Source organism: Mixophyes fleayi, chromosome 6, assembly GCF_038048845.1.
Source record: "Mixophyes fleayi isolate aMixFle1 chromosome 6, aMixFle1.hap1, whole genome shotgun sequence".
Lineage (NCBI taxonomy): Eukaryota > Metazoa > Chordata > Amphibia > Anura > Limnodynastidae > Mixophyes > Mixophyes fleayi.
In genome coordinates this window covers 32,051,675-32,077,103 of record NC_134407.1, presented here as the reverse complement: position 1 = coordinate 32,077,103, position 25,429 = coordinate 32,051,675, and the positions used below count along the sequence as shown (strand labels likewise).

General features: G+C 39.2%; 1 protein-coding gene across 1 annotated transcript in view; it reads left to right on the top strand.

Annotated features, from left to right (window-relative positions):
• Positions 1–25,429, top strand: part of LOC142160998 (opsin-VA-like) — a 64,485-nt gene that overhangs the window by 27,091 nt on the left and 11,965 nt on the right. Inside the window, exons 3-4 of the mRNA XM_075216187.1 lie at positions 22,046–22,163; positions 23,823–24,062. Of these exons, the coding sequence (XP_075072288.1) occupies positions 22,046–22,163; positions 23,823–24,062 (358 nt within the window). The remainder of the gene's footprint in view (positions 1–22,045; positions 22,164–23,822; positions 24,063–25,429) is intronic.

The following is a 25,429-nucleotide window of genomic DNA, read 5'->3' as shown; positions in this document are numbered from 1 at the left end:
ATTGGTGCGAATCAAACAAGTTGATGGTTTTCTTATTATATATATTGTGGTGACCCACTCCTCTACGCAGTCCAGGTACATTTATTGGTGCGAATCAAACAAGTTGATGGTTTTCTTATTATATATATTGTGGTGACCCACTCCTCTACGCAGTCCAGGTACATTTATTGGTGCGATTCATAAAAGTTCAGGGTTTTTAATATATTGTGGTGACCCACTCCTCTACGCAGTCCAGGTACAATTATTGGTGCGAATCATAAAAGTTCAGGGTTTTTAATATATTGTGGTGACCCACTCCTCTACGCAGTCCAGGTACAATTATTGGTGCGATTCATAAAAGTTCAGGGTTTTTAATATATTGTGGTGACCCACTCCTCTACGCAGTCCAGGTACATTTATTGGTGCGAATCAAACAAGTTGATGGTTTTCTTATTATATATATTGTGGTGACCCACTCCTCTACGCAGTCCAGGTACAATTATTGGTGCGAATCATAAAAGTTCAGGGTTTTTAATATATATTGTGGTGACCCACTCCTCTACGCAGTCCAGAAAGATACCTTTTTGCAACGTTTTGGACTAATAACTATATTGTGAGGTGTTCAGAATACACTGTAAATTAGTGGAAATGCTTGTTATTGAATGTTATTGAGGTTAATAATAGCCTAGGAGTGAAAATAAGCCCAAAAACTTGATTTTTAAACTTTTAATGTTTTTTTCAAAAAAAATCCGAATCCAATACCTTAAATCCGAACCGAGACCTTTCGTCAAGTGTTTTGCGAGACAAATCCGAACCTCAAAAATAACGAAAATCCGGATCCAAAACACAAAACACGAGACCTCAAAAGTCGCCGGTGCACATCCCTAGTTTTAACAAGGTACTGGACACAGGGACATGTACTGAAACTGGAGAAAGTAGATGCAGAGGAAGTTTGAGGAAAAACTACTTCACAGAAAGGGTAGTGGGTAAGCGGAATAGCCTCCCATCAGAGGTGGTAGAGGCTAATCCAGTAGAGCAATTTAAAAATGCTTGGGATAGACATTAAGGACATCCCTACAAAGATTAAAGGATCAAATAGAGTTTGAGGTTGCCATAGGTTAAAAATTAAGCAAACCAGATTGGCCGAGTGGTTCTTATGTCAAATCAAATTCTATGTTTTTATGTTTTTATGATTGGTTCTTCACAAAGGGGCTTCAGTGACGTGCAATCTTAATGGACAATCCTGCCTATACTCCTTCTGCCTCATTTCAAAACCAGGGCGGCTTGAGCCACCATACAATCTCTGCCTCTTACCACAATACAGGGTATATATATATATATATAAATATATATATAAATATATATATATATATATATATATTATACCTACCTTTGATGACCATCCTCCTGTTCCACCGAATAAGCGAGTGGGTACATGCGCTTGTGCTATTGTCATACCCGCATTAGCCTGGATAGTGCACAAGCACCTGAGTTGCTTTTGTCTTGTACCTAAAGATTTTTCTTTCAATTGACTGATTTTGCCAATACAAGAATAGACAGGTAGCACTAGGGCTTGATTAGCTTATTTTGGGAGGGAGGAAAGGGGGAGCATACTTTTTATTTATTTATCTATTTATAAATGTATTTATTTTACACTTAAGTATAAGATGCGTTCAACTCTACATAATGACCATAATGAGAAAAAATGCCTCCCATATACAATGCACAGTGAATTGAAAATAAATAATTAAAAAAATGAGCAGCATGCACCCCCAATATCCTCAACGAGTGCTGGTTCCATATAACAGGGAGACCATGTGTGTGGGGTCCTCCAGCCCCAGTATAGTATAAGCCAGCCCCAGACTGGTCAGCGGAGCACTGGTGCTTCTGTGGGAAGACCACAAGAAACAATAAGCCCCATACTGAAATGGGGCCTATAATTAATTGCCCTATTATATTGGAAACCAGCCAGACTGTCTAGCACTGAGGCTAGTTGAGGATTTGTGGAGGCACGCTGCCTGTTTTTCAATTATTTATTTTTTAACTCCATGCACTGTACATAGAAACTGTATTATAGATGATAAGTGAACTTAGACGGCCATGATCTGAGAAATGCATTTTTAGGTGCACTCAGAGCAATATAATAAAAAGCTTAACACACATAAAAGTAGACACATGTAATAAAGACAGTGATGATGTTCCCTCACTCTCATTATTTATTTAATCCATATATAAGGCAAAACCAAGCAGTAATTTAAAAAACAAAGAGGTAGATTTGTCAAACCTTCTAAAAAGGAATAGTGGTGTTGCCCATAGCAACCAATCAGATTCTAGCTATCATTTATCTAGTACATTCTAGTAAATTATAGCTAGAATCTGATTGGTTGCTCTGTGTAGCAACTCTACTTCTCTTTATTAGAAAGATTGATAAATCTACTTCAAAGTGAAGACAATTTCAGTTGAAATGGGTGGCACTAACGTTAGACATGTTTAGGGATGCTTAGTTTGTGGAGACTGTTTATGGGTGGAGAGAAGAGGGAAATGTACCCTGATGTAAGCTGGGTGGGCCATCATCGCTGTAATTGATTATTATTGTTATATTGATTATATATTATTATATATTGCAGAACAACAACAAGCAGTTTTTACATGATTAGTAAAGGTTTTATTAGCCACTAGAACAGGTATAGGCTACCTGATACACTCTAAGGGACAGCAAGGTGAAGACCCCTATCATTCAACAGGGCTGCACATTGCCATTTATCTCAGTAATAGATTAAAACAGTAAATTTAATCAAAGAAAGAGACACCTATTCGTAATAACATATCAGCAGGCATTTCATTCAATTGTTATAAGCTATATCAAACAAATCTGACCATCATCATCACCATTTATTTATATAGCGCCACTAATTCCGCAGCGCTGTACAGAGAACTCACTCACATCAGTCCCTGCCCCATTGGGGCTTACAGTCTAAATTGCCTAACACACACATAGACTAGGGTCATTTTTGGTAGCAACCAATTAACCTACCAGTATGTTTTTGGAGTGTGGGAGGAAACCAGAGCACCCGGAGGAAACCCAGGCGGGAACATACAAACTTCTCACAGATAAGGCCATGGTCGGGAATTGAACTCGTGACCCTAGTGCTGTAAGGCAGAAGTGCTAGCCACTTAGCCACCGTGCTGCCCTGACAATAAAGCATGAAGAAGCTGGGGACCACAAGTTAAGGTTAGGAGGGTCACATGTGGCCCTAGACATGCGTGTTGTCCATCAATGCACTAGAATAACCAATACAGTAATTCCTTTGCCTAGCCTATTTCACTATGCTGTTTTAATTTGTCATTTTGCAGTACTTACATTGAAAAGAAAATGCAGTCTGAGAAAAGACCAACAAGATTCCTTTCCTGGGGCTAGATTTGCTAAACTGCAAGTATGAAAAGTGGAGATGTTGCCTATAGCAACCAATCAGATTGTAGTTATCATTTATTTAGTATATTCTACAAAATGACAGCTAGAATCTGATTGGATGCTATAGGCAACATTTCTACTTTTTCAAGCCTTCAGTTTAGTAAATATACCCCCAAGTGTTAATTGATGTACATATAAGTAAAATGATGACTCTCAAAGAATATGGTTTCAATTGGCTTTGAATCCAAATGGTATATTTACTAAACTGCGGGTTTGAAAAAAATGGAGATGTTGCCTATAGCAACCAATCAAATTCTAGCTGTAATTGTGTAGAATGTGCTGATTAAATGATAACTAGAATCTGATTGGCTGCTATAAGCAACATCTCCACATTTTTAAAACCTTAGTTTAGTAAATATACCCCTAAGTCCTCATTTGTGTCAGCAGTTAAAAATGCAATCTTTTCAACATTTTGGATACTGCTTGTCAAACTTGGAATTCAATCCTTCATTGGCAGATTTTTGTTAATATTTCTGATTGCACACCAAGAGCAGGAGAGCTCAAGCATTGAATGGCAAGCTTGACCAACGCCAGCTACATTTTCAATTTAGATACCCAGTAATGGACGGGATCAGTTTCATGGTTCAAAAACGTAGTGTCACTAATGTACACATAAACCAGCTTTGCTGCATTACAAAACCTCAGAACTGAATGCTTCTGGCGGATTATCTGCATAAATTACTTCTTTCATTAACCCCTAAACATAAATGCCCCTTCTGGCCCCAAACACCCAACCATCGGTACTGCAGCTCCCACCATTGACACCTCCACCACCACTATTTGGGAGTAGGACGATGTAAACCTTGTTGGGATGATGCTGCTGCTAAGGCTACGTGCCGGTCTTCATCCAGCTGTAGCTATCTGTGGTCTTCCCCCACTTCATGACCTCTACACAATTTGCTGATGTTTGGTATAACTTAGACACATTTACTGTCATTTACGCTGAGAACATTCTTAATCGTCATGTTTATTTCTCGACTTATTTGATTGTTTATTGGCAGTTATTTATATAGTGCCTACATATTACACAGCCCTTTAAGGAGAACATTAAGTCATTCACTCCAGCCTCTGACCCAGTGGAGCTTACAATCTATATTATAGGTATAGACCCCCATAAAGCAGCCTGCATTGCTCCTGATCATAGATGTCTTTTTGTTGCTTATAAAGCCTCACCAGCATAATGACGATGCTAATCTATCTCATGGGATCTCCATTTCAACTTGTGCAATGTGAATTTGTTCCTAGTGTGTATAACATGTTCTGGTGTAGGATGGATGAAAGTGAGACCAGATGTTACGTTCCAGTGTCAAAATGTTTTGTACATCTTAACACGTCAAAAAGAGTTGAGTTACAGTACTACAATAATGTTGCCTGATTGTATGTGTAGCTGCTGATTTTCAGGCGTTGCTCCTGCTTAGAGCTGTTTTTTCAAACTTTTAATGCCACAGACGCATAAATCGGTTTGTTCCATAGAACTTGTGTGGCTTATTTCTGCATTAGTATTTCCCTCCTAATTTACCGCATTGTGGCTGTATAGATTTACTGTTCAAAGCACATGGTACAGCAGCTACCTCCTTTCGCCCTTAACTGCAAACCTGAGTGTGATTGGTTACATTTTAGTTGATTATTTTGTTTGATAACCGTGGAATGTTTATGTTTTTACCACACTCTTTTTCTGTTTCTGCTATTTTGATTAATATTGTAATTATTAGTAGTGAAAAAGTTTTCTTCAGTCAGATGAAAGGGGGCAGCACAGTGAACTATGTCTGTTCAATATTGTATAATTAATAATTCCAAAACTGTGATAATTAAGAAAAATAGCAGAACAAGGACAGAATCATTCTAACAGTGATCAATAGGTGTGTTAACCAGTAACCAGTGAGCAAAATTCAATAACCAGTAATGTAATTTCTCTGGTTCACTAATTAAAGACCAAATTGTACAAATGTTAGCTATATATATATATATATATATATATATATATATATATATATATATTATATAAACCAGACCAATAGGTCACAATAAGCACCTATTTATCATTAAATACCCACAGAACATTCCCACACTGTCCATGATTAATGCCCAACCAATCCAGATGCAATATGATTGTGTAGGACCATGGAGTCTGATGGAGTTACTGTTTATCAGAGCCAACAAGTCTTCAAATCCATGATTATAGAATAAGCCAGGAAGAGCAAACAAGTCAGCAATCCCAAGAAAAGCTTGTAATCCAGTAGCCACGATCCTCCTGGGCACAATCCTCAGCACACTGACAGAAGTCGAGACTCCAACAGCAGTAGCTTTCAGAAGTAATGACACACATCTGGAGCTCCCTTCCACCCTGCCAAGAGTGGTCTAGGGAAAGGTCTTCCCTGATTGGTGGAGTTCAATGAGGAGCTGTACAATAGAGTAGTCATGTTTTAAGGTCAATATGAGTACCCCCTGCTATTTTCATGCCACAATGTCTGACTAGGGGAGAACAGCGGGATCTTGATTTAATTAATCCCTCGGTGATGGTGGATGATAGCCAGTCACTCCCTGTCTTAACACGTTCTAGTCATTTGTGATGACAGAGGAGCTCCAGTGGCTCCCAGTTTCCTGTTCTTCGTGTCTTTAAAGGAAGTGACTGGCCCAGAATAGAACATCACATCTGGCTCTGTTTAGGAACAATAGCTGAACATTCAATTCTATGCTCCCGGTGACTGCTGGGAAATAGCAATCTTAGTTACGTCCATTCCTTGGTAGTCCCGGTGGTCATCTTAAAATGCTGGCAGAATGGCCCTGGTCTCTCACAACTGTTCTGGCTTGAACTAAAAGTACTGAATTGCGGTACGATGTGTACATATATTGAGATATTGATGATGACCAGCAAGTGAGACAGACACCCCTATGAAAGACAATTACTAAATCCAACAATTCTTACAGTGAGGTGCACTGGCTATCAGCCAGTGACCAAAAATAAATGAATAACCAGTAAGGTAATAAAACTGATACACCAATCAAGATCAATTGTATGAATTTCAACTGCTGTACCATTCCTACTCCAATCACACCACAGAGAAAAATTAATTGACTGTCACTCCAGCTCTATTTATAGCTAAAAACTCTACAAAATTTGAATTTACAAATACAGTTCAAAATGGACATTCCATGGAATGGTAAAGCAAAGCAGAACTTGAAGATTGTATGGCCGGAACTTAACACCTCTGCGGAACAGCTTATTGATGGTGCTTCCCCATAATCCTCTCTCTGTAACCATATTGTGTACTAATAATAATTAGCTCATTATAAATCATATTTAATGTTATTATTTTCTGCAAGTCTCCAAGTTACTATTCATTATATTTTTAAAAACACTATTATACTTTGTTCATAGAAACAATTAAAACACCGTACATAATAAAAATAAATGGAATTATTGAATTTTAAGCAGATTTACCCGAATAATCTCTGATTTGTCTGAAAAAAACTTTATTTTAAGAAGTACTGTAGGGAGTCAGCTAAGGAATGGGTAAGGAGATTGGTGAATATCCACTAGGAATAAAGGGAGCTGTAACAGAGCTGAGAGCCAGGTCATTAAACCGTCCCACCCAATATTCCCGCCATTATCCACCATTACTGCGCCCATTTAAATTAAGGCCATACACATTTTCTTGTAGTCAATGCCGCTTTGTGGCCCCTGGAAAATGGGACTGTTGCCAGCTGTGTTTATATACAGTGCACCAAAAAAAATAATTGTAGAATTAAAAACTGTAAAATTAAATTGCTAATAATAATATTGTACAAAACTCTAATAAAATTGGACACCAAAGGATTGGTCAAGTCATATTTAAATTAAGTGGTATTGCTTTATAATTGAAGTCAGTGGAAAGTGGAAATTTAGAAGTGGCGGTATGAGAAATTTAATTGGCATGTAAGTGAATAGAATTTGATAGTTGCATGTTTTTAGAATTGTGAACTTTATCTAATCCTATCTGTTAATCCATTCTCATGTATTTTTATATTCAAATATCTGGATAAGGGATTACTATATTACACTGTGCAAAAACTCTAGGAATTATATATCTATATTAAAGTAAATTTGTGTTTTTATATTAATAAAAATATAGAATGCCTCTAGATTTACCTGTATTTTTCTGTAATTACTCAGTATTTGGGCATTTGCTGTCCTACATTTGGGACCTTATCTTTTTGCTTGTTTACATATATTAACAGGATCGGTAATAATAATATATAATGCAAATATCAACTATCAACAAAAGAGTATGTCCCAGTGTCTAAGACTCTGCCGCAGGATGAGCAATGTTGGTGCCGATATTGGCAATAGCCATGGGTATGGCCTCAGAATTATCTGCATGCTCAAAACCTATCTTATTATATACCTGCAGATATGGGCAGCAGACGGAGATGTTGGCATGTGTATATGGCCATTTGCCCACTGAATTGACAGGGCCCTATGTCTTCCAGCTGTTTGATCTGGCTAATTCTGTCTAATATGGGCAACCACGTTTAACTCCACATTGGAAATGGATATTGATATTTTGCCAGTATAATTTTCCTTTTAGCCATTTCATATCCAGAGTTCTTTAACACTGGGATTACCTAACCGATTTTTTAGATGTATGCTATTTTTTTTCTTTGGATGTTAAAGGAAAAACGTAAAATGTTAAAAATGTTTTGAACCAAATATATATGGTAAAATGGACTGATCAAGTCCAAAGCCAACGTTATACAGAAGATTGGTGGAAAGGTAATAAGTGTATTAGGCACACCTCCCCCCTCTGATTTCCCCCACCATCAAGTGCAGAGCACCATATCCCCCTCCACTGCTTCTTAACTTGTGTGGAGCAAGCAGGGAAAGGGGGTATAGCAGAGGGACACCCATGGGCTGTGAGGGCCAGGGTAGTAGTGACTGAGTTTCTGGACTCTAGAGATGTAACTTTGCCAGCCCAGTATTCCCATTTTAATGTCCCTAAGAATTTTTTTTTAAACAAACCACAATTTTTAAATAAACTTTATTTGAATAAAACACTCCAAACTCCCAAACACCCATCCTATACTTTATAAAAGAAATAAATCTTCTTTTTTGATCCAATGTAGTCTAAAACCAGGATTCCTTGGAACTCCCCTTCCCCAGTCAGCCAATCACATGCATTTTCTTGCTTGTTTCTGTTTATGGATCCTGTGTGTACTGAAGGTCTGTCTACATGTCCTCATTACAAGCCAACAGATCAGTATTGTAACACACAGAGGGACCTATTAGTGCTGTTGAAATAGAACAGCACACAATGTGTGGTCCTGCTCAGACATTTACCTCATGTTGTGCTGTCTGCATCATTTTCTCATTTGTATTGAGTTACAGTAGCGCAGCTAGAGAGAAAACGTTATTGCTGTTTGTCGCAGCCCCTCTCCCGATTTTCCCTCTGATAATATGACAATGGACTTATTTGCTTCTTATACCAGCTATATTTTGTATTTGTTTGTGGCTGCTAGAGAAGTAGAAATTCCTGGGCTTGAATACAAAATTATCATTGAGCCACACACATATAGTGCATTACTCTTAACAAGAAAAGATAAAAATATTCCTGGCGCAATGAAATATGTGGCCCCAATATGGCGGACCTGTGTATCAGTACCTGCAGCTGTACAGACCTTTGGGGTCTCAAAAATGAAAACCAGGAAAAAACAAATGTGCAGCGCTGGAAACCGAAAACACTTATGATTCAATAAATTTATTTGATCAGCAATAAAATATGAAATAACCCTTTAAAAACATTAAAATAACAAAAATGATAAAAACAAAACATAAATATTCAGTGCACTGGATAAATATCACAACACCAAACAGCATAAGAGAATCACCTCTATGCTGATGATACCCAAATTTATTTTTCATCCCCTGACCTCTCCCCTTCCCTTCTGTCTCGTGTCTCCTGCTGTCTCTCGACCATCTCATCTTGGATGTCCCAACACTTCCTTAAACTCAATATTGCCAAGACTGAACTTATCATCTTCCCCCCTGCCAGGACTCTCCCCCCTCCCCCCCTCTCTATTTCAGTTAATAACACTACCCTCGTCTCTGTCCCTCAAGTCCGATGCCTTGGGGTCATCCTTGATTCCTCCCTCTCCTTCAAGCCTCACATTCTGTCCCTCTCAAAATCCTGATACTTCCACCTTCGGAATATATCCAAGATACGCCCCTTTCTCACCACGGAAGCTACGAAAACCCTTGTTCACTCGCTTGTAATCTCTCGCCTTAACTACTGCAACCTTCTTCTCTCTGGTCTACCTAATTCTCACCTTGACCCTCTTACGTCTATCCTCAATGCTGCTGCCCGCCTCATTTTTCTCTCCCGCCGCTCTATTTATGCTGTCTTCCCCCAATAGTCACTACATTGGCTCCCCATGGCCTACAGAATTAAATTTAAACTCCTCACGCTCACCTTTAAAGCTCTTAATCAATCCTCCCTACATCTCCAGTCTCATCTCTACCTACACTCCTAGCGGCCCCCTCCGATCAGTGGCAGCTTGCCCCCCCCCCCCTAGCAGGGGCTTGCTGCCGGCGGCTGCACACTATGTGCAAGTCCGTTCGGCAGTGACAGGCAGGGACAGTGTGCTGCCCGGCTACTCATTGTGTTTAAAACACAATCAGAGCAGCCGGGCTGCACACTGTCACTGCCGAACGGACTCGCCCCCCCTAAATCGCCCCGGGTAGAACTATTGTCTGGATCCGCCCTGGCCTCCAATCTGCCTGTGACCGTCTCCTCACTACTTCACTGATCACCTCTTCTCACTCCCGTCTCCAGGACTCTCCAGCTGTGGAACAATCTTCCACGTTCCATCAGGTTAGCATCTACACTCCAAGGCTTCAAGCGTGCCCTTAAGACTCATTTCTTTATTTAAGTCTATCAGTCCTCCTAACTCCCTTCTCCTGGCTCTCTCCCCAAGTTAGTACCACCCTATTTGTGTCTCCCCCTTTCCTTTAGGATGTAAGTTCTCAGGAGCAGGGCCCTCTTTCCTTGTGTGCTCCTTCTACTATTCTATCACCCTCTGTACCTCTTGGCCGGCTTCCCTAGCCCTGTTTCTTAAGCTTCGGCCTACTTCTTGCTGATTTCTACCATCACTTTCACTAATTGTCCCAAAAATAATTTGATTTGCATTACCATGTTACCTGGGTGTGTGTGTATATATTTTTGTTCTTTCTGTATCATGTTGTGTCATGGGTCACTGTTATCTGTATATGTCATATACGGCGCTGCGGACCCTTTGTAGCGCCTTATAAATTAAAGATAATAATAATAGTAATAATAATAATAATAATAAATAGTGGTCACAATAGTTGTGATAAATCAGTGTGACAAACAGTTAATCTGTTGACTGCACAATATGTAGAAAGGCAGTCTGAATAAATACGTAGGACTTAAAAATCCATTAAATCTCCTGTAGACAATATTGAAATCAGCAATGAACTTAGAACTGATTACAGTCTTTCCAATCACTCAGCTCTCTTTGACTTCAGATGGTAGAAATACTACAATAAGATGCAGTTGCGCCACAGTATAATATATACAGTTCCACTCATGGATCGGACAGATACGAGAAAGCAATCTTCCCTCAGCTGCATAAATAGTCACTGTCAAAAATGAACTCGGTATATACACATCCAGGAATTTAGCAAACTGCATATTGTGCAGTCAACAGATTAACTGTTTAGCAAACTGATTTATCACAATTATTGTGTCCGCTATTTAGTTCTCTTATGCTGATTGGTGTTGTGCTATTTATCCCGTGCACTGAATGTTTATGTTTTGTTTTTATCATTTTTGTTATTTTAATGTTTTTATAGGTTTATTTCATATTCTATTGTTGATCGAATAAGTTTATTGAATCATCTAACTTTGCGGATTCATTATTTGGCAGTCAGTGTTTTCAGTTCCCAGCGCTGCACATTTGTTTTTACAACTCTTAACAAGAGCTTGCTTAATTCAATATGCTTTGCATGGGGAAGCTGGCAGGGGAGGGGTGGCAAATATTACAGCCTGGGGTGCAAGACTCGACTCAGCAGACTATTTTAAATGAAAAAATAATGCAGGTGGCCCAGTGACTCAGCCCATAATAGCCCTCTATGTGACTGGACCAAGGGGCAGATGCCCCCTGCCCCCCATCCCAGTCAGCCCCTAGAAGCTGGGTGCTTTGATAAATAGGGAAAAATCCTGAAGATCCTGTTTTCGTTTGATCTAGTGTTTTTCTCCCTATAATAATTAGATCCCAAAGTAAAGCAGGAGATAAATATTAATTACAATGTGACGAGAGTGGCAGAGCCAGTGAGCTGTGGGCCCCAATGAAGGGAAGGGGGAGGAGGAAACAGGGGCCCACAGCCCGCTAGTTCCCCGTGCAGTGGGCCCCATTATACCCATGGCTCCCGGTGCACCCCACCTGCTGCACCAATGGTAGTTCTGCCACTGAAGCTGACCCTAGATTGACCCCAGTCAGCCTTTAGTAAAATCTTCCAGGTACCTGAAAGATAGTCGCTGTAGATATACCTGTTGAGCAGAATATATTCAGCCATTAACGCCCACACTGCAAAGCGGTATATGTAATAAGTTGCTGTAGCATCTTCTTTGGTAGTGAGGACCAAGCTTAGCATAGCATTGCGTGTGTTAGTCTCCATATTTACATGCAGTAAATACACACATTGTACACATTTGTGACAGCAAAAGAATCACAAATATTTTTACTTGAGGGAATATTATTTATTTATAAATACTGTACATCTGATGTTTTACAGAATCATTCGTCATAATGATCATGAGTTAGCAGAACAACCACTGGAATGTAGAGACTTCGACCAGCATGTTAGATAGTGTTTTATAGTGAAATAATAAAGGATGAAAAAAGAAATAAGCTCAACCTTTCACAGATCTCCAAGCTGTAAAAATACCATTGAAGCCAATTTCACTGGCCTTCAAGCATACAGTAGTAATCCATAAAAACATAGCAAATGAAATAAAACTTTCATCAGGTGTGTTTGCGCCCCCTACCTGTGCAGTGTGGGAGTAGAATGCAACTTGTTCAGCAACTTTAAAAATAGGGATGATGGATTACTTCTGTGTGACAGGAATAGGAAGCTTATACTGTATATTTGGGGAGCAGATTCAATTGGCCACGAAGTTCCTGAGAACATCGCGGCAGCTCTGTATTACCGTTTATACGGTAAAAAGTAACGCTCACTTTTGCTCGCACCTCTATGGGGCGTGAGCAAAAGTTCACAAAAAAAAATAAAAATCGCTGCCTAGTGTCTCGCGCCCGTTTCGAGAAACTACACAGCAAATTTATTTAGAATTAAATCTGCCCCTTGGTGTTCTAGAGAATGAAACATAACTTGTTAATGCATGCACATGTTATGTGCATTCCAAATATGTCTGCGGTCAGTTCTGTCAAAGTGCACAGCTGCATAATATATAAATTAGTAAAGGCGCTTTCATTTCTGGCACCTGTTAACAATGCACTAACATGGAAATAACTTATTATGACTGCTTAGTAGTTTGCGGGTTCTTTACAGAAAGAGCAGTACTGATGTGGAATTCCCTAGCAGTAATCTCAAAATAGGTAAATATCTTTTTAGGTAAATATTGCATACTCCATTGAAACTCACAGTGCTGTGTTCTGCAGTCCCACGATGTACCATGACTTACAGAACACGGTCGTTCTACTAGTTTGGGGGAGGTAGTTTTATTACAAAATATTGTTTTCATTTTTAGATTTTTATTTTTAATGGAGGCTTGTTTTTCCCCCTTCTCTAGACAAAGGAAAGTAAACTTTTTTGCAAGTCAATGCAATTGGACTTTAGCAGTATAATGCCAAGCACAGAAATATCAAAATTATTAGCACTTGATTTCTGTTTATTTGTGTGCAAACTTGTCAACATTTTGAAGCTTAAATATTACATTTCTTGTTCTACCTTAGTATCCCAGGAGGCCTTTGCTGCTTGTAACTAGGTAGATGTTTGTCAAATGAAGCAACATATCTGACAACGATATTTATAATAGAATTCTGCGCATAATACATTGCTCCTATACTTCTTAATTCTGACAAATTACAACTCGATTCCCACAGGGTCAAATCTGTCTCTGGTTTCATGTTGTTATTACAATGCAAAAGTTGAATTACATGATAAACATTGTTCTACTGAACCTCTGCTGTCAGGACATTAATCTTTAAAAGCCAATGAGTTGGTTTTTTTTTGCAAACAAATACTTTTGTACATTCTTTTACAAAATGCAAAATGTCCTGGACAAATCCCATTTGATGGTGCGGAGCACCTTGACTGGTGAGCCTAGCTGTCAAGCAGGATGACAATCAGAGCCGGATTAACAATAGGGCTAAAGGGGCTACAGCCCAGGGGCCTCGGGCAGCTGGGGGGCCCGCCGGCATTCATTGGGTCAGAGGCGTCCCCGCCCGCCTCCCACTGTCACCTGTTCAAGAAGAATGGCAGGCAGCTAACAGCAAATGTTATGCTGTTAGCTGCCTGCTGTCACTGTAGTACTTACGCGGCACACAGTAATCTCCTTACTGAGGAGATCTGGTGAGAGCGAGTCTCTGGGTCATAGTCTCATTCTCACAAGATCTCCTCAGTAAGGAGATTACAGCACGCCGTGTAATAAGTACTACAGTGACAGAAGAATGGAAGGAGGTAAGTTCACGGGTGGGGGGAGGGGGGGTTGCTCATGGGTGGGGGGATGGCTCATGTGTGGGGGGGCCCCTCACATTACCCTTAGCCTGGGGCCTCCCATCCCTTAATCCGACCCTGATGACAATATTTGCGGAGGAGCAGAGGTTTACAATAACCAAGAGGTGGAGTTCGGTGGTGTAAGATCACATAGTTTTGCAAAACACTCAGATTATTTACCATCTCTGAGCTGCTGGAGAACAGGGCTCATGCCATACTTCTAATAGTACCTGTTTTGCACTTCCAGTTTCACTATGGTGGGGGAGTGCGTTTCTGGCTCTTTTTGTGGGGAGGCGCATTTATAGGCACAGTTTGGCAGGAAAGCTCAATTTTATAGCTCTTTGCTCAATTTAGACAATAAAACAAGCAATAGTTCTGCTGGTGGCTCAGAAAGTATGATGCAGACATGGTGTATATCTGCAGAAGAGAGAAAAAATAAATATATATATATATATATATATATATATATATATATATATATATATATATAGTGCTCTCTGTACTGTATGCTAAATCTCAATTTCAAAGTGAATCATCATCATAATTTATAAACGTGGCTGCTCACCTCAATCATTAGTGGAAGAGCAGCATGAAACGTGATGTAAATTGTATTCTTGTAGCGCTGACAATGTTGTTAAAAAATTACCTTTATTGCATAAGTATAAAACCTCTTAATAGCACATTAAAAAGCAGAGCAATTACTCACATGGTTGATTTACAATGGAATCTCTTAGAAATTCTAACACTTGCGCTAGATTAAACGGATAAGCTTTCTAAATGGGGAATTGAGCTTCTCATCTTCCAGCTGATAGCCATTAACAGAAGGTGCAATCTAGTACGGTACCCCTGACAATTTAACATTTATTCCACCTGGATCAGTATAACGGACATTGTTAGATTTAAAAAAAAATAATAAAAAAAAATTGCTGTCTAGTGTTGGGAGTCCCAATTATCAATATGTCTGCTATCACAGTGATAACTCGGATTTTTAATGGTGAAAAAAAAATACTCAGCTAGGTGCTTTTTGTTGTTTCTGACAATTAAAGCACGCTTGTGTATGTCTTAATAAACAGAATATCAAACAATGCACATCTACCAAATACATTTCTTATTATTATTATTACCATTTATTTATATGGTGCCACTAATTCCGCAGAGCTGTACACTGAACTCACATCAGTCCCTGCTCCATTGGTGCTTACAGTCTAAATTCCCTAACACACACAAACACACACACACACACACACACACACACACACAAACACAAACACTAGGGTCAAGTTTGTTAGCAGCCAATTAACCTACCAGTATTGTTTTTGGAGTGTGGAAGGAAACCAGAGCACCCGGAGGAAACCCACGCAAATACGGGGAGAACATAAAAACTCCTCAAAGATAAGGCCATGGTCGGGAATTGAACTCATGACCCCAGTGCTGTAAGGCAGAAGTGCTAACCACTTAGTCACCATCTGGTTTAGTCCTTTCCACTGTGTCCTGTGTAATGCCAGTGGCTGCATTATGCAAATGTCATTAGGAGACAGATTGAGCAGCACCTTATTAATGTAAATCCTGTAAATCACCTGTTATGATTTACAGTAGGACAGGCTGCCTAATCAGTGTCGGTCTGGGGCATGAAGGGCCCACCAGGGGAATGCAGTGATAGGGGCCCACTACATTGGGGTGTGGCCAACTGTAAGAGTGGGTGTGGCCAGTCAAGGGAGTGTGGTCAGCCCATGGAGGACAACTTATAGCACTATAGTGTGGTCCTTCAAGAACAAAGAGGACATTGTAAATTAGGCGAGTTTCACATATATCATGTATACAAAACTATAGTTAAAATATGTATCAATCAATAAATAACCTTTATTTATAGTAATAAACACATGTATGAATGCAAAAATATAAATTAGAACTAGAAAATGTAAAACAAACAACTATTTAGTGTAAGACTGAGAACATCTGACAGAACAACGCAAAAAAATATAAATAACATTCCTTAATATTCCAACACCACACAGTAGTGATTTTTAAATCACTTTACGTAAACATATTTTTAATCTGCTTATCACAGACAGTGCAATATACCCCCATATATTAGATCCATCATCTTTTGGAGTGGTATTGATGAAGCATTATCGGTAACAGCAATTAAGCTGTTACAGAAGCAATCTTTGTAGAAGAGAAGATGAATGTGCAAATGTATCAATTATGTCATCAAATATGAAATTTCCAACAATATCCCTTTCTATATTAGGAAGCAGAAATGATTCTAACAATTCTTGGCCAATCATTGATCTCAATCTATTTTTTACAATTTTAAGCTTTGAAAAAACTCTTTTGCAAGATACCTGAGTACAAGCTAATGTAAGAAGAGTTTTGTACACAGAAAACAGATTGGTATATGCAGCAGAGTGTAAATTGTGATCATATAGGAGCCGGTAGCAACAGGTCAGGCAGTTTTTACAGGCTATCATTTTATATGACTGGACATTGTTTCTTCAACGTTTGTTTCTTCTACAATAACACTTGTGCTTGGAAGAGAATATGGCTTTTTAAGCACAGAATAATTCTTCACAAAATTTAGAAGCTCTGCTTTAAGCTGGACAATGTCTACCTCAGCCAAATCTGCAACAGTTCTCAGAGCCTCTGTTGGTATCTCACACTGATCCTTCATCATTTGGTTAAACTGCCTTGGGTCAAAGTAGGTTAAATTCTGAATGAGGCTTTCATTTTTTGAAAACCTTCTATCAATACTCTCTACTGCTTGATCAAGTACAACATAGTATGTCTGTATTTTGAAAGCTTTTAGAGTCTTCAATTGGCTTATCCTGAGCTAACTTACCAGGCATCTTTTTTTTCCTTGCTGTTCTTTTTTCTGGTAGACTTTTTTGTACTTCAGCAGTTACAGAATGCTCTTCAAGCGAACTCTCAACTTTGTCAATAAATGAATTCACTAATTCAATTACTTTCGAAAATGAAGGTCTAAGCTTCTGAAGCAGACCCTTGGCAATGTCAACCATTTGCCAGGCCTGTAATATGTCCAAGCCAGCAGTCTGCAGATAATCGGAAACTGGAGTTGCAATTACAAAATGCATGAACATAAATGATACAAGTAGTGTTTCGTATCTTGTCCAGCCATGGAGTAAGTACCTTGCCTCACTAATGATTTTACTGTCAAACTGTGGTGACACTGATATATACTGCAGGCAAGAAAGCAAGGTGCTGTACAATTCATTGGATTGTTCAGAAGATGATCCAAAAATTGTACTTAATGCCCTTGGTTTGCTCCACCAGCGTGTATCACCAATTGTCTTTAGTCGTTACAGTTTTTCCTGCCCTTGACGCTGGTTGGAGACATGTTCTGCCCACACAGATGATCTCTTGTAAGACTCTGAAAAAAAACATGCTGTTTTCTCTAAAAGCCCAAATAAAGACTTTACTGGAGTAACACACTGTGTGATATATACAATGACCAAATTGAGAATATGAGCATAACACTTGGGGGTAAATGTATGAACATGCGGGTTCTTCAACACCCGCGTGTTCAGCGTGTTCGGCGATTAAATTTCAAGCGGCGCTGCATTGTAAAAGGAAACTTCCCTTTACAATGCAGCGCCGCTTGAAATTTAATCGCCGAACACGCTGAACAAGCGGGTGTTGAAGAACCCGCATGTTCATACATTTACCCCCAAGTGTACACTGAATTACAGGACTCTTTTCTTACGTAGGCCTGTACTCCACTGTAGTGCCCACTCATGTTTGCAGCACCATCAAAAGAGCAACCAATAATGTTACTTATGCTCAGAGAGAACATTTCCAGTCGCTCCTTCAGAACTGAAAAAAGAGCTTCCCCAGTAGTGCTTCTGACATCAACAAGACTGAAGAGTCTTTCAAAAACCACGCTGTCTTTGGGATACCTTAAAATGATGCTACATTGTTCCACAACAGCAATATCCTGTGTACTGTCCATTTCTACACTAAATTTCACAGCATCTTTCACCTCCTGGCTTATTTTCTGTTTTACCATATTTCCCATTATTATTATCAGCTTGTTAACAGTTGTTTTGCTTAAAAATGTTACCATTCCACCCCTTCCTTTACTCTTCTGATGGCGTCTTTTCATGACCTCACTTTTTGCTACTGCCTGCTCTATGTGTTTTTGCAGGCACCATCATATTTACTCAGAAGCAGAACTAACTCCAGAAAGTTACCGTGGTTGAGGTCACTATTGAGTAAAGTATGAGCAAGCGCTTGCTTTGTAATTTATAGTATGATAGCAATAAGGCGACTGATTACCATGCGATTGTGCTGCACTTCTCTATGTTTGTTTACTAAATTTACATTGATTAAAGTTTCTATATCACTTTTCCTTTTTGCATGCAAATATGCACTGACAGCTACTTGATGTTGGCTGGATTCTTTATGCTCTCTTACTCTGTCATACACATGGTGTTTATTAACTTGCCATCCAAAAATAAAATTACTTTTACGATTGCTACAAAATGCCATACAAGTTTAACAAAATATTTTTTGACTTTGAACACAGTAAGACAGCCATTTCCTCTGAATGACACTTCCACCGGGTACCGGTGGGAAAGTAGACTTTATGAGCTTGTAAAGGCAAAGCATGAGTAGCATCTGAAGGTGGCTGCACAGGGTGAGCTTTCATAAAATGTAATTTTGCTGAAATACTGCATAATGCTTCTGGTGCAATTAAAACGTTACATTTTTCAGATACAGATGGAATAGGTGAAAACAAGATCTCACTTTCTGCAGAACTGTTCGTATCTTTACCATGGGCCGAGCCCACAAATGTTTTCTCCTGAGCCTTCCGGTTCACTTATTACAACGGACGGACCTTCGTCTGCACTAGATACTGATGCTGCAGCATCCTTCTCTACTGTGCTTTCAGAAACATGTTGAAGGCTTAAGTCCTTTGGTTCTACAGTAACATCCTTAGACTTCCATAGCTTTTGTTGGCCTGGTGCATTTCCTGCGTCTCTCAGGCTCTTTTGTGACGCTTGCAATCTCTTTACTGAGCCACTACTATATCTCTTCTTTTTAGGCACTTCCGCTTGTCTTTTGTCTTCTGAAACTGCACTTCTTTTGGAAGAGATTTTGTATTGCCTAGCAATAACACAAACAATATTATTTACATCAGTGATGCCCACTGAAGATTGCTTGATGCCCTGACTGCAGATAGTACCAACTCTGTTTCCCTCAATCATGCATAACAATTTCTTGGATCTCATCCTTTATCATGCTGTCCTACAATCTCTTCATTATAAACAACCTCATATATAATGATGCCAACATGGTAACATAGCACAATTACCAAGATCTCAATATAATTATGCCATCCTATATAGCTATGATTAACACATACTCAGTATTATAAAGACAAGCCTATCTTACTTCAATATTATCATGCCACCCTAGCAAGACAAAATACACATTATTAAGGGCATGCCACCGCAATATAATCATGCCATCCTACTTCATTATAATCATGCAAGCCTATGTCAACCATATACATGCCATCCTACTTCGTTATAATCATGCCATGCCCTCCAACATGCCATTCCCTCAAAATATACTAATTATATGCAATGATCACATAATTAGGAACATTATATAATCTCATAATCATGATATTCCATAAACAAAGCCGTTTTCATCATATCATGCAAACTTAGTATACAGTTTCACAGTGGCTGGCTAAAATGAAATATTTAGAAACATTAAAAAGATTAGTATAGAGAAATGTTTTCCAACCTGTAAATAATGAGTATCCTTAGCTTTGATTGATCCTGGTTTTTCTCATTATCTTCCAGTTTTCAAATGGGGCCCAGTGTGTTTTCTGTATTGTAATATACACAAACATTTTATCACAAATGCTTTTGCCTCAGGGCTCTCCCCATTTCCCCCTTTCATCCCTCAGGGCTCTCCCCATTTCCCCCTTTCATCCCTCAGGGCTCTCCCCATTTCCCCCTTTCATCCCTCAGGGCTCTCCCCATTTCCCCCTTTCATCCCTCAGGGCTCTCCCCATTTTCCTCTTTCTGCATAATATATATATATATATATATATATTCATATATACATATAGATCATACATATATATACATATATATATATATATATATATATATATATATACATATATACATATAGATCATACATATATATATATACATATATATATATATATATATATATATATATACATATATGATTGATATATATATATATATATATATAAATATATATATAGGATTCCTTCCTGGCTCGTAGCTGTATTATTGGATTTGGCGGAGGTTTGTTAGTGTGAGTTTTTTCTGCTAGCACTGTAGTTCTGAAGAGGTATGTTACTTTATATATATATATGCATCCTATATTACATACTTCGTTTACAAGGGCCCCCCGTTTCCCTCAGCCTAGGGCTTATGTGCTCTTTTGTTTCCCCCCCCCCCCCCCCAAAAAAAAATACTGGCTGGCTAGCTGGGAGCTCAGTGTGTCATATAGGCATCCTATATTACATACTTAGTTTACAAGGGCCCCCGTCTCCCTCAGCCTATGGTTTATGTGCTGTTTTGTTTCCCCCCCAAAAAAAAATACTGGCTGGCTGGCTAGGAGCTTAGTGTGTCACTTACCTGTGACTCTGAAATGCTCCAGCATGCTGCTCCTCTGGGCGACCGCGGCTAGGGACAACTCCTCCTCGCCTGCCGAAGTTAAAAACACACTACCGCGCAGGTGCAGAGAGCCCAGACATGGCTCTCTGCACCTGCGCGGTAGTGTGTTTGTTACATTGCCGCCGCAGACGTCCGTCAATGAGGTACTCCCTGCAAGCTCCGCCCCAACGTCGGAGGGGGCAGGGCTTAATTGCGGCCGGGCCTACCGGTGTATAGCCCGGCTGGCCGGCAGGCCAGTCCGAGGTTGTGCCTAATTATATAACGGCTCTATACTGTTTTCATCTCAGATGTCTAAAGTTTCTGCACAAATTCTGATTTGATGTTTTAAAGACACCAGTTTAGTTGTGTGGGATTAACAGGTTATTCTCAGTTAAACAAAGTTTGCTCTTAGCAAAATATTTGACAGCTCCCTATTATCCCCTTTCTAACAAAGATCTCTCATTTTCTCTCCATTACTGTTGAGTTAATCCTATGATAATAAATTAGCCTACATCGATACCTCTACTTATTTGTGCAAGACTTCAGTACAGATCTACTATAAAAACGTACATGGACACATCTGACTTGTTCCAATCAAGAAGGTCTCTACTAGCCTGGAATTCATCATTACAACAATTCTTCATCCATTTATTTTTATTCGTAGTTTTAGCATTTATTTATATAGTGACTAAATATTACACAATGCTTTACAGAGCATGTTTAATCATTCACACCAATCTGTGGCCCAGCAGAGCTTACTATTTATATTACCAACCAGATGAACACACTAGGATTAAACATTCTGGAGCCGATTAACGAACCAGCATGTTTATAGATGAGCGCTCCTCTACCTTCACAATGTCCTCTATGTATGTTACATCTTCTCCATCATCAGTGATGAGTACAATTTGCTCCTTGCTATCTCCCAATAAACCTAAAGTTTCAAATTCTATGCCAAATCTGCATCAGAATTTGTTTTCTAAAGTTGATGCTTTTCCCAAAGTTGTTCTAGATTTTGTGTCACTCTAAATAAAAATGGATAAGGCTGCATTTTGAATTAAATATGTATAGTTCAGTAGTATAAATATAATTTTAAGCAATGAGCTAAGACGTGCCATGACAAAGTGTTCCATATTATCTCTGCAACTCTGCTATTAGTCACTGAATAATTCTGAATTTCTTGTATTTGTGGCGCAGGTATTCAGGAAAAATGAACGATCAAACCTACATTATCACATTCCTTACAACATGTTTTGTGCTACCTCTGATGCTCATATTTGTGTCTTACGGAAAAGTAATGAGAAAGCTGAGAAAGGTACGTTACTGCACAGATGGTGAAGAGGGGGCTGAGAGTATTATTATTATTATTATTATTATTATTATTATTATGTTTGCCCTATGTTCTCTTGTAGTACTAAGTGGAGTGGATTTTTTCCTATATTAATTTGATCAGGAGTAGATTTCATTAGTTGTGGAGCTACAAATCTCAGCACACCCTTGACTGGCAGTGAATGCTGGGACCAGCATCTGGCACATGGTTTACCAGCATTTAAATCATCATTATGGATAACTGTCTAATAATGTACTAGGGATCATACTTTTTACTGATAATTTATGTATTTCTAAAACTCTTGCTGCTACTGTACCCCTTTGCTTGGCACCTGGGCTGGTACCCCTGGGCTCTTCCGTTAGATCAGGGTTGTTGTAGATGGTTCCCCTTGGACTATCACACTGGCCAGAGCTGCAGGGTAGTGAGGTGAGGGCTATTATTAGATGCTGGGTCCCAGTCTCAGAACATCTGGATAACAAATTAGATTGGTCTAGTCTGTAGGTCACAGGAATTACAGCAGGTAAGTAGACGTCAAAGCAGAATCTTGAAGCAGTGATGTTTTATTATCTCAAGCAGTCCTAATAAGGACAGTTACATGCTAATTTGATGTACTAGTGATTCTCCAGAAGTTACAGATGGAATGATACTACTGAGATTTTACATTTAATGTTTAACATCGGGATGTAATATATTCTCTATCCTTGCATTTAACGTAATTTAACTTATAAAATTCACATCAATCTGTAATTTCCTAAATTACTCGCTGGTTGCATTATTCAGACAGCTTCTAAGATACAGGATGAAAAGCTACACAGGAAAGAAAGGTAACACCCCCCCTGCTGTGTATTCAAGCTAAACAAGTGTTGGTCACGCACATGAAAAGAATCAATTAACATGCGATCCTTTCCTCATGTTGCAGTTGCAGAAACAAATTTCCTCCAAATCTCATACTAAGTCAATACATGGCTAATATGAAAATAAATGGATTTACACTCTCAGTGCACAGACTTAACTCTTACTAACCGGCGCCACAGCGCCTATACATTAAACATTTACATTTAAATTAATAAATATACCTTTTAATACATCTTTAATCCCTTAGTGTTGAGGTTTAACCCATTCGGCACAGCAACATCAGGTATTAACTCATTCGATGCTGGAGCACTCATCTTGGCCATATAGTAGGTGAGGGGGACCCAGCCACAATTTCCATATTAATTTCCAGAGCCTTCTGTGTGCTAAATACTTGTTAATTAAGTAGTGTCAAAAGGAGCTTTGGACCAGGACACATGGGAGCCCTTACTTAAATGGATGATGGAACACAGACAAGGAGAACCTACTACTTGCTAATTAATTAGAAACCTTATGTGTAGGCTTATTATATTGTGATTGTAATCAATGATTTCCCTGTGTCCACTGCACATAAAGCAGAATTGAATAGAGATAGATCAAGATTGTCCCTGTTCACAAGTCCTAACGCTAAACAAGGGTTATGTTTCCTAGCTGAGTGGGGATGTGCAATTATACAGTAGCCAGGACGTTCTAGACAAGAAACAATCTATATAAGTCTCTTTAACTGCTGAAAAACATGAGTTTTATGAAAATTACACTGCAGTCTACAACTGTAAAATACTGTTTCCATAGGTATCAGACGCACAAAGCAGATTGGGATCTACCAGAAAGCCAGAGAAAGAGGTCACACGGATGGTTATAATAATGATCCTGGCTTTTCTCATCTGCTGGTCGCCATATGCTGCCTTTTCCATCCTTGTTACAGCACACCCTACCATTGATCTGGATCCTCGTCTCTCAGCAATCCCAGCATTTTTTGCAAAAACCGCTTCCATGTACAACCCTGTCATTTATGTATTTATGAACAAACAGGTACAGTATGTATAACATACATTCATTATTAGCTTAACAAAATACTCCATGAAATATCCTGTGTTTATTTATTTATTAACATCTATATAGCACCACCATGCTTCACAGTGCTTTACAATTGGGAACAACACAGTAATAAAACCACACTAGGTATTGTCAGACAGACAAGAAGATAAGAGGATCTAGCTGGCACGTTTACAATCTGAGTTTGATACATAAGTGCCACCAAAGGTGGAACTAGTGCGCTGTTGGCCGCAGTGCAGGGAAGCTGCAGGAGGGAACCGGGGCCCGGAGCTTACTAGTTCCCCATGCAGTGGGCCCCATCATCTCCATGGGACCCGGAGCACCGCACCTGCTGCACCAATGGTATTTCTGCCACTGAGTGCCACTGTTTACATACTGGTGTAACCAAGTTGTAACGGGGAAAAGTGCTTAGTGGGGCTATATAATCTAGTCAAACAATAATGTAGTTTAGAAGTTTTTTGAGTAGAGCAGGAGAATAAATACAAATGTGAGTGAACTGTTTAGTTGGTAATCAAATAGAATAGCTTAGGAAGGTTAAGAGAGTCGTTTGGGAATTTTATAAACTTGCCGGAAGAGGTTAAGTTTCAAGGACTGCTTGAAGGTTCGGAGGCTAGGGGAAACTGTTGTATGAGGGAAGAAATTCCACAGTGTTATTGCAGCATGAAAAATGTCCTGTGGCCGGAAATGGGAGCAAGTAATGAGCTGGTAATGAGATTGGATGAGGTAACAGCAATAGAAATGTCAGGTAGGCAACTCAGTTTTTTTAAAAGATTGAGTTTGAGGTAGCGAGAGTTTATCCAAGATAAAATAGCAGAAAGACATTCAGTAATGTGAGCCAACACAAATGATGAGAGATCAGGGGAGTATTATCCAAACAGAGATGAGGGGAGAAGAGTCATACTTTATCTTCATTTGTGGGAGAACGTGTCAGTGCTGAGAGTAAAGAGTAACTGGAGACTCTGGATCAAGTGATGTTGCTAGGATTTGGTTGAGATGTGCAGCTGCCAGATCAGGAGAGGAGAATGTTAAAATTAGGGAGATAATTTAATGTATAGAGGTTGTTTGAAAATTCATAAAAATTAGATTTATGCAGGTATGAGGAGGTTTAGTAGAGTTCTACAGTAGAGCCATTAAAGTGGTGGAGGAGAGCTTGCAGTTGATAAGGTACAAAATCTGGAGAAAACAAAGCAGTGGTTATGGAGATGAGCAGAAGAGTCTACTGGGAGAGGCAGAGAAGAGATTAGAGAGGGTATTTTGGAGACACAAGGAGAATGTGGATAATCAGTGGGTATGATGAAATCAGTCAATATGATAGTAGAGGTGGCAGAGGATAAGTAATGAGG